The 14,048-nt window shown below is 40.3% G+C and overlaps 1 protein-coding gene across 3 annotated transcripts in view; it reads left to right on the top strand.

The window, feature by feature from the left end:
* Positions 1-12,838, top strand: part of LOC106587614 (DEP domain-containing protein 7) — a 27,487-nt gene extending 14,649 nt beyond the window's left edge. For all 3 annotated transcript variants that reach the window (XM_045708696.1, XM_045708694.1, XM_045708695.1), the window contains exons 3-9: positions 4,555-4,685; positions 4,815-5,007; positions 10,101-10,321; positions 10,641-10,783; positions 10,903-11,028; positions 12,238-12,316; positions 12,453-12,838. In XM_045708696.1, the coding sequence (XP_045564652.1) occupies positions 4,555-4,685; positions 4,815-5,007; positions 10,101-10,321; positions 10,641-10,783; positions 10,903-11,028; positions 12,238-12,316; positions 12,453-12,667 (1,108 nt within the window). In that variant the 3' untranslated portion in view covers positions 12,668-12,838. The remainder of the gene's footprint in view (positions 1-4,554; positions 4,686-4,814; positions 5,008-10,100; positions 10,322-10,640; positions 10,784-10,902; positions 11,029-12,237; positions 12,317-12,452) is intronic.
* Positions 12,839-14,048: the final 1,210 nt, after the last annotated feature.

Genomic DNA, 14,048 nt, shown 5'->3' with positions numbered 1-14,048 from the left:
CTATGATTTTTGGCTCTGTATAAAAGAACAGGTATTTTCTCTCTCTACCCAAACACACAGTTAGACACTCGGTTAGAGAGCTCCTTGTTAGGCAGTGAGACAGGGACTGTATGGTTTGACTCAGAGCTCTGTAAGTGATTATGGGTTTAGAGAACTTGTCACAGAGCCTGCAGATTTGGCACCGTTGGTCATTATTCTGGGAAGGGCAGACATAAAGAGTTTATGTCAATGCTTTCAGTCTCTGTTGTGGATGCTATGTGTCTCTCTTCTGTCTTTAAGAGTATAGAACATTAAGTAGCTATTCTACATGAAACTGTAATTTTTTTGTAAAGAATGACTTAAGGAAACTAGAGTGTAGAGGACTGAGATCTGCACTGAGATCAACAGGAGAACTGAAGTGGTGTGATGATAATATCATATGGCCATTGGCCATGGTGGCTCTCTGGTCTCCCACTAACCATGTGAAGTGGTCCTGAGTGACAGCTCAGTACTGTACCCATGAAAACCTGCTGCCTTCAATCTGTTTCACTGAGATGAAAGAGTGGAGAGAGAGAGAGAGAGAGAGAGAGAGAGAGAGAGAGAGAGAGAGAGAGAGAGAGAGAGAGAGAGAGAGAGAGAGAGAGAGAGAGAGAGAGAGAGAGAGAGTAGAGTGAGTATATATATATAGAGAGAGAGAGAGAGAGAGAGAGAGAGAGAGAGAGAGTAGAGAGAGAGTAGAGTGAGTATATATATATATATAGAGAGAGAGAGAGAGAGAGAGAGTAGAGTGAGTATATATATATATATAGAGAGAGAGAGAGAGAGAGAGAATAGGTAGAGAGTAGAGAGAGAGTAGAGAGGAGAGAGAGAGAGTAGAGTGAGTATATATATATATAGAGAGAGAGAGAGAGAGAGAGAGAGAATAGGTAGAGAGTAGAGAGAGAGTAGAGAGGAGAGAGAGAGAGAGTAGAGAGAGAGTAGAGAGAGAGTAAAGAGAGGGAGAGAGATAGTAGAGAAAGAAAGAGAGAGAGAGAGTAGAGAGAAAGAGAGAGAGAGTAGAGAGAGTGAAGAGAGAGAGAGATAGTAGAGAGAGAGAGTAGAGAGATAGTAGCGAGAGAGATAGTAGAGAGAGTGTAGAGAGAGAGTAGAGAGAGTGAAGAGAGAGAGAGAGAGAGAGTAGAGAGTGGGACTCCTATGGTAGGTACACCTATAGCTCATCTCTTGGCAGTAGTATTGTAGACTACTTTATCACTGACTTCAACCCAGAGTCTCTCAGAGCGTTCACAGTCAACCCACTGACACTCCTATCAGATCACAGCAAAATCACACTCTACTTGAACAGAGCAATACTCAGTCATGAGGCATCAAAACCAAAGGAACTGAGTAATATTAAGAAATGCTATAGAGGGAAGGAATGTAGTGTGGAAACCTACCAAACAACAATTAGGCAACAACAAATTCAATCCCTTTTGGACAACTTCCTGGACAAAACGTTCCACTGTAATAGTGAAGGTGTAAACTTAGCAGTAGAAAATCTTAACAGTATATTTGACTTCTCAGCTTATCAAATCTAAAAATCTCAAATAGTAAACCAAAGAAAATGAACAACAATGACAAATGGTTTGATGAAGAATGCAAAAATCTTAGAAAGAAATTGAGAAACCTGTCCAACCAAAAACATAGAGACCCAGAAAACCTGAGTCTACGCCTTCACTATGGTGAATCACTAAAACAATACAGAAATACACTATGGAAAAAGAAGGAACAGCACGTAAGAAATCAGCTTAATGTAATTTAAGAATCCATAGACTCTAACCACTTCTGGGGTAATTGGAAAACTCTAAACAAACAACAACACAAAGAATTATCTATCCAAAATGGAGATGTATGGATAAACCCCTTCTCTAATCTTTTTGACTCCATAACAAAGAACAAACAGCAAAAACATATACATGATCAAATACAAATCTTAGAATCAACTATTAAAGACTACCAGAACCCACCCATCGAATGAACTACAGGACAAAATAAAAACCATCCAACCCAAAAGGCCTGTGGTGTTGATGGTATCCTCAATGAAATGATCAAATATACAGACAACACATTCCATTTGGATATACTAAAACTCTTTAACATCATCCTTAGCTCTGGCATCTTCCCAAATATTTAGAACCAAGGACTGATCACCCCAATCCACAAAAGTGAAGACAAATTTGACCCCAATAACTACCGTGGGATATGCGTCAACAGCAACCTTGGGAAAATCCTCTGCATTATCATTAACAGCATTCTCGTACATCTCCTCAGTGAAAACAATGTACTGAGCAAATGTCAAATTGGCTTTTTACCAAATGATCGTACGACAGACCACGTATTCACCCCCCACACCTTAATTGACAAACAAACGAACCAAAACAAAGGCAAAGTCTTCTCATGCTTTGTTGATTTCAAAAAAGCCTCAATTTGGCATGAGGGTCTGCTATACAAATTGATGGAAAGTGGTGTTGGAGGAAAAACATACGACATTATAAAATCCATGTACACAAACAACAAGTGTGCGCTTAAAATTGGCAAAAAACACACAGCGCCACAGGTAACTTCCACAAAGCTGTGAACGATCTGAGAGACAAGGCAAGAAGGGCCTATGGCATCAAAAGGAACATAAAATTCAACATACCAATTAGGATCTGGCAAAAAATACTTGAATCAGTTATAGAACCCATTGCCCTTTATGGTTGTGAGGTTGCTCACCAACCAAGAATTTACAAAATGGGACAAACACCAAATTGAGACTCTTTATGCAGAATTCTGCAAAAAATATACTCAGTGTACAACGTAGAACACCAAATAATGCATGCAGAGCAGAATTAGGCCGATACCCGCTAATTATCAAAATCCAGAAAAGAGCCGTTAAATTCTACAACCACCTAAAAGGAAGTGATTCCCAAACCTTCCATAACAAAGCCATCACCAACAGAGAGATGAACCTGGAGAAGAGACCCCTAAGCAAGCTGGTCCTGGGGCTCTGTTCACAAACACACCCCATAGAGCCCCAGGACAGCAACACAATTATACCCAACCAAATCATGAGAAAACAAAAAGATAATTACTTGACACATTGGAAAGAATGAACAACAACACAAACAGAGAAACTAGAATGCTATTTGGCCCTCAACAGAGAGTACACAGTGGCAGAATACCTGACCACTGTGACTGACCCAAACTTAAGGAAAGTTTTGACTATGTACACACTCAGTGATCATAGCCTTGCTATTGAGAAAGGCCGCCGTAGGCAGACCTGGCACTCAAGAGAAGACAGGCTATGTGCACACTGCCCACAAAATGAGGTGGAAACTGAGCTGCACTTCCTAACCTCCTGCCCAATGTATGACCATATTAGAGAGACATATTTCCCTCAGATTACACAGATCCACAAAGAAATCGAAAACAAACCTGATTTTGATAACATCCCATATCCACTGGGTGAAATACCACATTGTGCCATCACAGCAGCAAGATTTGTGACCTGCTGCCACAAGAAAAGGTCAACCAGTGAAGAACAAACACCATTGTAAATACAACCCATATTTATGCTTATTTATTTTCCCTTTTATACTTTAACCATTTGTGCATTGTTACAACAAAGTATATATAGATAATATGACATTTATAATGTCTTTATTCTTTTGGACTTCTGTGAGTGTAATGTTTACTGTTAATCTTTATTGTTTATTTCACTTTTGTATATTATCTACCTCACTTGCTTTGGCAATGTTAACATATGTTTCCCATGCCAATAAAGCCCCTTGATTTGAATTTAAATGAATTGAGTAGAGTAGAGAGAGAGAGAGAGTAGAGAGAGAAAGAGAGTAGAGAAAGAGAGTAGAGAGAGAGAGTATAGAGATAGAGAGAGAGTATAGAGAGAGAGAGAGAGTATAGAGATAGAGAGAGAGTATAGAGATAGAGAGTATAGAGAGAGATAGTATAGAGATAGAGAGAGAGTATAGAGATAGAGAGTATAGAGATAGAGAGAGAGTATAGAGATAGATAGAGAGTATAGAGATAGAGAGTATAGAGATAGAGAGATAGAGAGAGAGTATAGAGATAGAGAGAGAGTATAGAGATAGAGAGAGAGTATAGAGATAGAGAGAGAGTATAGAGATAGAGAGAGAGTATAGAGATAGAGAGAGAGTATAGAGATAGAGATAGAGACAGGGTGTTATTGTAAAGTCAGAGCCACACGTTTAGGTGAACTGTGCTCCCAAGGAGTTTTATATAAAAACACACCAAGCTCACTCTTGAGGCAAAGTATGATTGCACCAAGTACAGCGTTTAAAATGTCAAATGTACTGATTCTATCAAAAGCCAAAGAGGAGTGTGGAAGGAAATTGGTAGAGAGTATTTGTTTTGCTAAATGTGTTTTCCCACCAAATCATCTTTCACTAAGTAGAGATATTCTGGTCACCTGTGATTGAAAAATACTATTTTCTAAATGCTACTTTGAATTCCAGTAATAACAGGTCTGTGATTGGCCCAATCATGTCCACTGATTTCTCTCAATATGTTTGTCCTCAGTAAAGAGGACCAGTACTCCAACAACCACTCTCCGGTCAAAACAGACAAATCACTAGAGGACGTGTTGGAGAACCTCAACATCACCTCAACCATCACCCCACAGATGATCATCCTCGGCCTCTCACAGCAGTGTAAGTGTCCATAGAAAATATATGTTGGCATGTGTCCCTGAATGATTATCAGTGTGTGTTTGTTACTTTGGATGTGTGTATGTGTGGTAAAGTGGCCCTTATAGTGACTTGTCTTCCTGTTTTCCTCAGTGGTGGGCGAGGTGTGGCGCCAGCAGACGGTGTTCAGGCTGCTACAGCTGATAGACCTCCCCCTTCTGGAGAGTCTGTTGGAGGGAGAGGAGCGGCCCAGGCCCCCTCTACACAGCATGGACAGTGACCCAGACCTGCTCTACACATCCAGCTACCTGGACAGAGAAGTCCTGAAGGCCTTCAGCGAAGCACAGTACGTCTCCTACTACTACTACTACTACTAGTCCTACTACTACTATTAGTTCTACTACTATTATTAGTCCTACTACTACTACTACTACTACTACTACTATTAGTCTTACTACTACTATTAGTCCTACAACTACTGCTACTACTATTACTACTATTAGTCCTACAACTACTGCTACTACTATTAGTCATACTGCTAGTCCTACTTCTAACATTACTACTACTAGTCCTACTACTACTACTATTAGTCTTACTACTACTATTAGTCCGACAACTACTGCTACTACTATTACTACTATTAGTCCTACTACTACTACTATTAGTTCTACTACTACTATTAGTCCTACTGCTAGTCCTACTTCTAACATTAGTCCTACTACTACTACTACTATTAGACCTACTACTACTATTAGTTATATTACTACTATTAGTCCTACTACTACTACTACTACTATTAGTCCTACTACTACTATTAGTTATACTACTACTATTAGTCCTACTACTACTACTACTACTATTACAAATACTACTACTACTATTAGTCCTACTACTACTACTACTATTAGTTATACTACTACTATTAGTCCTACTACTACTACTATTACAAATACTACTACTACTATTAGTCCTACTACTAGTCCTACTACTACTACTACTAGTCCTACTACTACTATTAGTTCTACTACTACTATTAATCCTGCTACTACTACTACTAGTCCTACTTCTACTACGACTAGTCCTACTACTACTATTAGTTCTACTACTAGTCCTACTACTACTAGTCCAACTACTACTACTACTAATCCTCCTTCTACTACTACTACTACTATTTGTCCTACTACTACTATTAGTCCTACTACTACTACTATTAGTCCTACTACTACTACTACTACTACTACAACTACTATTAGTCCTACTTCTACTACTACTACTAGTCCTACTACTACTACTACTACTACTACTATTAGTGCTACTGCTACTACTAGTCCTACTTCTACTACTACTACTACTACTGCTATTAGTCCTACTACTACTACTAGTCCTACTACTACTATTAGTCTTACTGCTACTACTAGTCCTACTTGTCCTACTACTACTAGTCCTACTTCTACTACTACTTCTACTAGTCCTACTTCTACTAGTCCTACTACTAGTCATACTTCTACTAGTCCTACTACTACTAGTCCTAATACTACTAGCCCTACTACTACTACTAGTCCTACTTCTAACATTACTCCTACTACTAATTCTACTACTACTAGTCCTACTACTAGTCCTACTTCTACTACTACAACTACTATTAGTCCTACTTCTACTACTACTAGTCCTACTACTACTATTAGTCCTACTGCTACTACTAGTCCTACTTCTACTACTACTACTACTAGTTCTACTTCTACTACTACTACTACTACTACTAGTCCTACTTCTACTACTACTTCTACTAGTCCTACTACTAGTCCTTCTACTAGTCCTACTTCTACTAGTCCTACTACTTCTACTAGTCCTACTTCTACTAGTCCTACTACGAGTCCTACTACGAGTCCTACTTCTACTAGTCCTACTACTAGTCCTACCTCTACTACTCCTACTACTAGTCCTACTACAAGTCCAACTACTTCTACTAGTCCTACTACTAGTCCTACTACTAGTCCTACTACTACTAGTCCTACTTCTACTACTACTACTACTACTACTACTAGTCCTACTACTAGTCCTACTTCTACTCCTACTACTACTATTCCTACTACTAGTCCTACTGCTTCTACTAGTCCTACTACTAGTCCTACTTCTACTACTACTACTATTAGTCCTACTACTACTACTACTACTACTACTACTACTATTAGTCCTACTACTACTATTAGTCCTACTACTACTATTAGTTCTACTACTACTACTATTACTACTACTAGTTATACTACTACTATTAGTCCTACTACTACTATTAGATATACTACTACTACTACTAGTCCTACTACTACTATTAGTTCTACTACTACTACTACTACTACTATTACTACTACTACTACTACTAGTAGTCATATTATTACTAGTCCTACTTCTACTAGTCCTACTACTAGTTATACTACTCTTCTACTAGTTATACTACTACTATTAGTCCTACTACTTCTATTAGTTCTACTACTACTACTATTACTACTACTAGTCCTACTTCTACTACTACTACTAGTAGTCCTATTACTACTAGTCCTACTTCTACTAGTCCTACTTCTACTACTACTATTACTACTACTATTACTACTACTACTAGTTATACTACTCTTCTACTACTAGTAGTCCTATTACTACTAGTCCTACTTCTACTACTACTATTACTACTACTATTACTACTACTACTAGTTATACTACTCTTCTACTACTAGTAGTCCTACCACTGCTAGTCATACTTCTACGACTACTACTAGTCCTACTACTACTACTAATCCTACTAGTACTACTACTAGTCCTTCTACTACTACTACTGCTATAATTAGTACTACTACTACTACCACTATTAGTCCTACTGCTAATAATAATAATATTAGTCCTACTACTACTACTAATATTAGTCCTACTACTACTACTACTACTAATATTAGTCCTACTACTACTACTACTACTACTACTACTAATATTAGTCCTACTATTACTACTACTAGTCCTATTTCTACTACTTCTCTCCCTCTCTCTATCCTTCCTCATCCCCCCACCCTCTTCCATTTAATTGTTTGTTCCAGGCATAGGTAAGGACAGTGAAAGGACATTCACAGGCATAAGGCTGATTGACTGCCTAGCTACAGTTAAAGCTTGCTGAGCACATTCAATAACTTTCGTGTTATACATATAGCATCCGATTTTGATCAAAGAAGGCCTGTCTCTAATAAAGTGACATCTCCATTCTCTCCCACTCCCTGTGAATCATAGTCTACATATTTATCTGACTGGGCAGAAATGTGTGGCCGGTAGTCTTGTTAGGCTTTGGTTGGCGTGTGTACTGTATGTCCAGCCTTTCAACATGTTGCAGCCAGACGCCTAGCGTAGCCTCTGTCACAGCAGGGCAGTGTTACAGTGCCTTGCGAAAGTATTCGGCCACCTTGAACTTTTCGACCTTTTGCCACATTTCAGGCTTCAAACATAAAGATATAAAACTGTAATTTTTTGTGAAGAATCAACAACAAGTGGGACACAATCATGAAGTGGAACGAAATTTATTGGATATTTCAAACTTTTTTAACAAATAAAAAACTGAAAAATTGGGCGTGCAAAATTATTCAGCCCCCTTAAGTTAATACTTTGTAGTGCCACCTTTTGCTGTGATTACAGCTGTAAGTCGCTTGGGGTATGTCTCTATCAGTTTTGCACATCGAGAGACTGACATTTTTGCCCATTCCTCCTTGCAAAACAGCTCGAGCTCAGTGAGGTTGGATGGAGAGCGTTTGTGAACAGCAGTTTTCAGTTCTTTCCACAGATTCTCGATTGGATTCAGGTCTGGACTTTGACTTGGCCATTCTAACACCTGGATATGTTTATTTGTGAACCATTCCATTGTAGATTTTGCTTTATGGTTTGGATCATTGTCTTGTTGGAAGACAAATCTCCGTCCCAGTCTCAGGTCTTTTGCAGACTCCATCAGGTTTTCTTCCAGAATGGTCCTGTATTTGGCTCCATCCATCTTCCCATCAATTTTAACCATCTTCCCTGCCCCAGCTGAAGAAAAGCAGGCCCAAACCATGATGCTGCCACCACCATGTTTGACAGTGGGGATGGTGAGTTCAGGGTGATGAGCTGTGTTGCTTTTACGCCAAACATAACGTTTTGTATTGTTGCCAAAAAGTTCGATTTTGGTTTCATCTGACCAGAGCACCTTCTTCCACATGTTTGGTGTGTCTCCCAGGTGGCTAGTGGCAAACTTTAAACGACATTTTTTATGGATATCTTTAAGAAATGGCTTTCTTCTTGCCACTCTTCCATAAAGGCCAGATTTGTGCAGTATACGACTGATTGTTGTCCTATGGACAGAGTCTCCCACCTCAGCTGTAGATCTCTGCAGTTCATCCAGAGTGATCATGGGCCTCTTGGCTGCATCTCTGATCAGTCTTCTCCTTGTATGAGCTGAAAGTTTAGAGGGACGGCCGGGTCTTCGTAGATTTTCAGTGGTCTGATACTCCTTCCATTTCAATATTATCGCTTGCACGGTGCTCCTTGGGATGTTTAAAGCTTGGGAAATCTTTTTGTATCCAAATCCGGCTTTAAACTTCTCCACAACAGTATCTCGGACCTGCCTGGTGTGTTCCTTGTTCTTCATGATGCTCTCTGCGCTTTAAACGGACCTCTGAGACTATCACAGAGCAGGTGCATTTATACGGAGACTTGATTACACACAGGTGGATTCTATTTATCATCATTAGTCATTTAGGTCAACATTGGATCATTCAGAGATCCTCACTGAACTTCTGGAGAGAGTTTGCTGCACTGAAAGTAAAGGGGCTGAATAATTTTGCACGGACAATTTTTCCGTTTTTTATTTGTTAAAAAAGTTTGAAATATCCAATAAATTTCATTCCACTTCATAATTGTGTCCCACTTGTTGTTGATTCTTCACAAAAAATTACAGTTTTATATCTTTATGTTTGAAGCCTGAAATGTGGCAAAAGGTCGAAAAGTTCAAGGGGGCCGAATACTTTCACAAGGCACTGTATGTAATGGAGCTGGTGTTTGTGTGCGTGTCAGCGAGGGCCTCTCTCTGTATTGATGCTGCCCGCAGGGCTCTCTGGCCAACTGACTGCAGTCACTGGGCTGTGGTTGTCTGAAAGTCAAGAGCAGCTTGATTGAACCTGTCTGTTTCTCTCTGATCTTTCTCTCTCCTCTCCCCTCTCTCTCTTTATTGGCATGGGAAACATATGTTTACATTGCCAAAGCAAGTGAAATAGATAATAAACAAAAGCAAAATACTCTCATCTCCTCTCCTCTCTCTATGATCTCTTTATTTCTCTCTCTTTCTCTCTCTAATCTCTCTCTCTTCTTCTCTGTCCTCTTTAGATTGGTTTCATTTACTCCATCACTTATAATCTCCTCCCTCCCTCTCTCTCTCAGGGCTGATGAGTGGTTGTCGGCGGCGGTGGACTGTCTGGAGTTCCTGCCAGATGACTTGGTGGTTGAGGTGAGCAGGGGTCTGCCCCGCTGCGGTGAGGACCAGGGCCAGTGTAAGAGACTGGTGTATGGGATCCTGGCCCAGCACTACGGAGAGACACAGCACCCTCCACTACTCAGCAACCACGTCTTCGACATCCACTCCAGCATCTCTGAACTACTGGGTAAGACAGCCATATACATGGTCAATGTGCTCTGGGGCATTTCCCCTGTCTAAATGGGTTTAGACTTTTTAATAACAAGTATTATGCAAAGGATTCATTCAGCTGATTAAACCAGTACATGAAAGCCCAAACGTCATGACTGGGGACAGAAAGGGGGGATTCAGATTTCTCTGCTGACTCTCAGCGAGGACCCTGAAGCCACACCTTGGTTAATCAACTAGTTTGGCTAAGATCCTCTCTCATGAATTCACACACCTGTGATTCCTCCCAGGCTGTCAGGGACGCTAACACCTATCCTGTCCTCTCTGTGTGTCCATAGTGAATGGGAAGAGGGAGCAGGCTCTAGAGGCCCTACAGCTGTGTCTGAAACTACAGGACTCTCGCAGTAAAGAGGAACTACGCAGACTTCTGCGATTCATGGCTGTCGCTGCCAAACCACAGGAGGTCAAACTGCACAAAGAGGTGAGGGGTGTGTGTGTGTTTGTGTGTTCCAAACTACTCCAAGAGGTCAAGGATCATATCTAGCAGCCACTCTCTATATTGTGTATGTACGTAGACGTGAACGTTGTGTTGTTTTCCAGGTAGAGAACAGGATGGCGGTGAAGAGGTCTTTCTCTAGTGCCATCGTCTACAGCGTGAGACTGGCCAAGGGGAAGGTTGACCTACTGGTGCTGTTTATGGTGGAAAACCACTGTGACGTCTTCAAGGTGTGTGTGCACTCATCTTTTATCAGACTGTGTGTGAACAAGTGAACAGGTAGGCGTGTATGTGTGTGTGTGAATAGGGGAACAGGTAGGTGTGTGTGTGCGTGTGCGTGTGTGTGTGTGTGTGTGTGTGAATAGGGGAACAGGTAGGTGTGGGTGAGCGTGCGTGTGTGCGCATGTGGGTAAGTGGGGGATTAATATGATGTTTTGCACTTGTGTCTGAACTATATAGACTAAAAACCACTGGGTCAGTGTGCTGAGACTGTTGACACTGTCTGTTAATAGACTGTTTACTACTCAAACAGTCTGTTAATAGACTGTTTACTACTCAAACAGTCTGTTAATAGACTGTTTACGACTCAAACAGTCTGTTAATAGACTGTTTACTACTCAGTCTGTTAATAGACTGTTTACTACTCAGTCTGTTAATAGACTGTTTACTACTCAGTCTGTTAATAGACTTTACTACTCAGTCTGTTAATAGACTGTTTACTACTCAGTCTGTTAATAGACTGTTTACTACTCAAACAGTCTGTTAATAGACTGTTTACTACTCAAACAGTCTGTTAAAAGACTGTTTACTACTCAGTCTGTTAAGACTGTTTACTACTCAGTCTGTTAAGACTGTTTACTACTCAAACAATCTGTTAATAGACTGTTTACTACTCAGTCTGTTAATAGACTGTTTACTACTCAAACAGTGGGATGGACTTTGAATAGGACTTCATGAAAGACACTGATCTGAACACTCTTAGAAAAAATGGTGCTATCTAGAACCTAAAAGGGTTCTTTGGCTGGCCTCATAGGAGAACCCTTTGAAGAACCCTTCTTGGTTCCAGGTAGAACCCTTTGGGTTCCAGGTAGAAACATTTTGTGTTCAATGTAGAGCCCTTTCCTCAGAGGGTTCTACCTGGAACCAAAAAGGGTTCTCCTATGGGGACAGCCGAAGAAACCTTTTGGAACCCTTTTTTGGTGTGTAATGTGTGTAAAGTGTGTAATGGCTACATGTCAGTAGCGTGAGGGTAGAGAGGACGTGATAGAGAATTGCAACGCTAGAGCCTAGCCAGGCTACCATATCTCTGATAGCTTTAATATTGGAGTCGAGCTCAAACTGTGAGTACAGTTTGTAAACACACAGTTGTGTGTGTGAGATTAAACAGATGAAAGCAGCGCTGATCACATGGTTTAACTTATATGATCCTCTCCTTTCAGATTCCAGTGTCATTGCACAAACTTGTGAGCGATAGACTGACCAACATTGTGAAGGGGAAAGACCCACAAGTCTTAACAGGTATGGGAGCTTTTGGTGTCTGTTTTGTTTGATTGTCTGTTTATCTTTACTAATATCTCACAAAGCTTTACCTACCTTCTGTGTTTTGTGTGGTGAATGAAGACGTAATTCCCTCTCTATCTTTCTCTTCACTCAGGCTCTACATATTGCAGGCGAGTCAATGGAAAAGCGTACGTGGAGAGCAAACAGAAGACGACCAAAGAGGAACTATGGGCCCTACTGAAGACAATCCACGAGAACCCCAAACTGTCCAACAAAGAGAAGAGACGCTTGCTAGGACAGTTCTACAAGGGGCATCCTGAGATCTTTGTCCAGTACTTTGGAAGCAGATTGTCAAGTGATGATCTGTAGCTAACTAGGGTGATAGTTAAGTAAATAACTCATGTATTATTTGTAAAAAAAAAAAAGACAAAGGTGATGTAAATGTTGTAAAAATGCAATGTACAAATAGATTTTATTTACTTCACTCATGTGAAGAGTTGAATGTGAAAGCTTGAATAAAATGTGAGAATGGTTTTATAAGTTAATGTGGAATTCTATTCTTTTGGCTGTCACAGGGCCAATCATCTCTAATGACATTTTGATAACAGAATTTCGTGCTCAAGTTGGATGTCAGCCTTATGAAGTAAAGATCGTCTCAGAAGGAAATTAACCCATTTGTCCTGTCTTTCAGTGCAACTGGGACATTCAGCAATTTGTTCAGAAATAAATTCAGAAAATTACAGTCCTAGACAACTTCCCAGAAATATCATTTAAATACACCGTTTAGAGACTACAAGTGTCTGTCAAAATATAATAGATATTATTTTACATTTATATGGTTCCTATGGCAACAGGCTGAAGGAAAAGTGTTATTGAGAACTCTGTGTGACAGATGCACATGGCTTCTAGTGTTACATTCCTCAACAAAAACCTGGGTCTGCTGCCACTTTGGGAGAAGAAGGTCACAAGAACTTCTGCGTATCCTGTTTCAATGAATGTATTCTTTCTCTGTGGTTACACAATATGAGGGTGTGGGGGATAAAGATGAAGGACTTCAGAATAGGCTGACGTGAGGCCGTCCGGTCTAGACCACTCACTGTCATGTGGTTTGCTCACACAATATCATTCAAAGTATAACAATGTCCAGAGACTGAGATCAGGCCGGAGGACATTTGAAATCCCAAATGTGAGTCCAAATGTGAGTTCTTTTCCCACTGTTGTAAACATTCATTGAAATTCATATTCATATCCATATTCATACCCTCCCTCGGTCTTTCTGGTCTCTGCAGCTCAACCAACAGAGTAGCTGCCTCAGCAATAGAGAGACTATTGTTACTCAACAGCTGACAGTTACAGACCTAGACTCATTCATTCTCTGGGTTTCCATATCCCATATTGTCCCAGAGAAGACAGACTTCTTAGCCTGCATTCCCCAACGCTACGTCAAAATCTTGTTTGTCAAGGCAGCAACAACTTGGCTTCAGGAGAAAGATTGTCAATCAGTATAGGGATGCCTAATTGGTTTAACAGGTTCTCTGATACTGATGTGACTTAATGGCCTAGTTTAGCCTACTAGATCAGGAAAGTACTTGTCACAGTTTTCAGGGTCCCTAACCGCATCTCACTAAGTACATTTAGGCTACCAATAACTGGATTTACACATGCAGACATATTACTGGCTGAACTGGTCATTACCCAGAGTTCTAGGAAAACTGCAAAATGTCTGTGTCATCAGTATTCTTAGTGAAAT

This window comes from Salmo salar, chromosome ssa26 (assembly GCF_905237065.1).
Source record: "Salmo salar chromosome ssa26, Ssal_v3.1, whole genome shotgun sequence".
Taxonomy (NCBI): Eukaryota; Metazoa; Chordata; class Actinopteri; order Salmoniformes; family Salmonidae; genus Salmo; species Salmo salar.
This window is presented reverse-complemented; position numbering and strand designations above follow the sequence as displayed.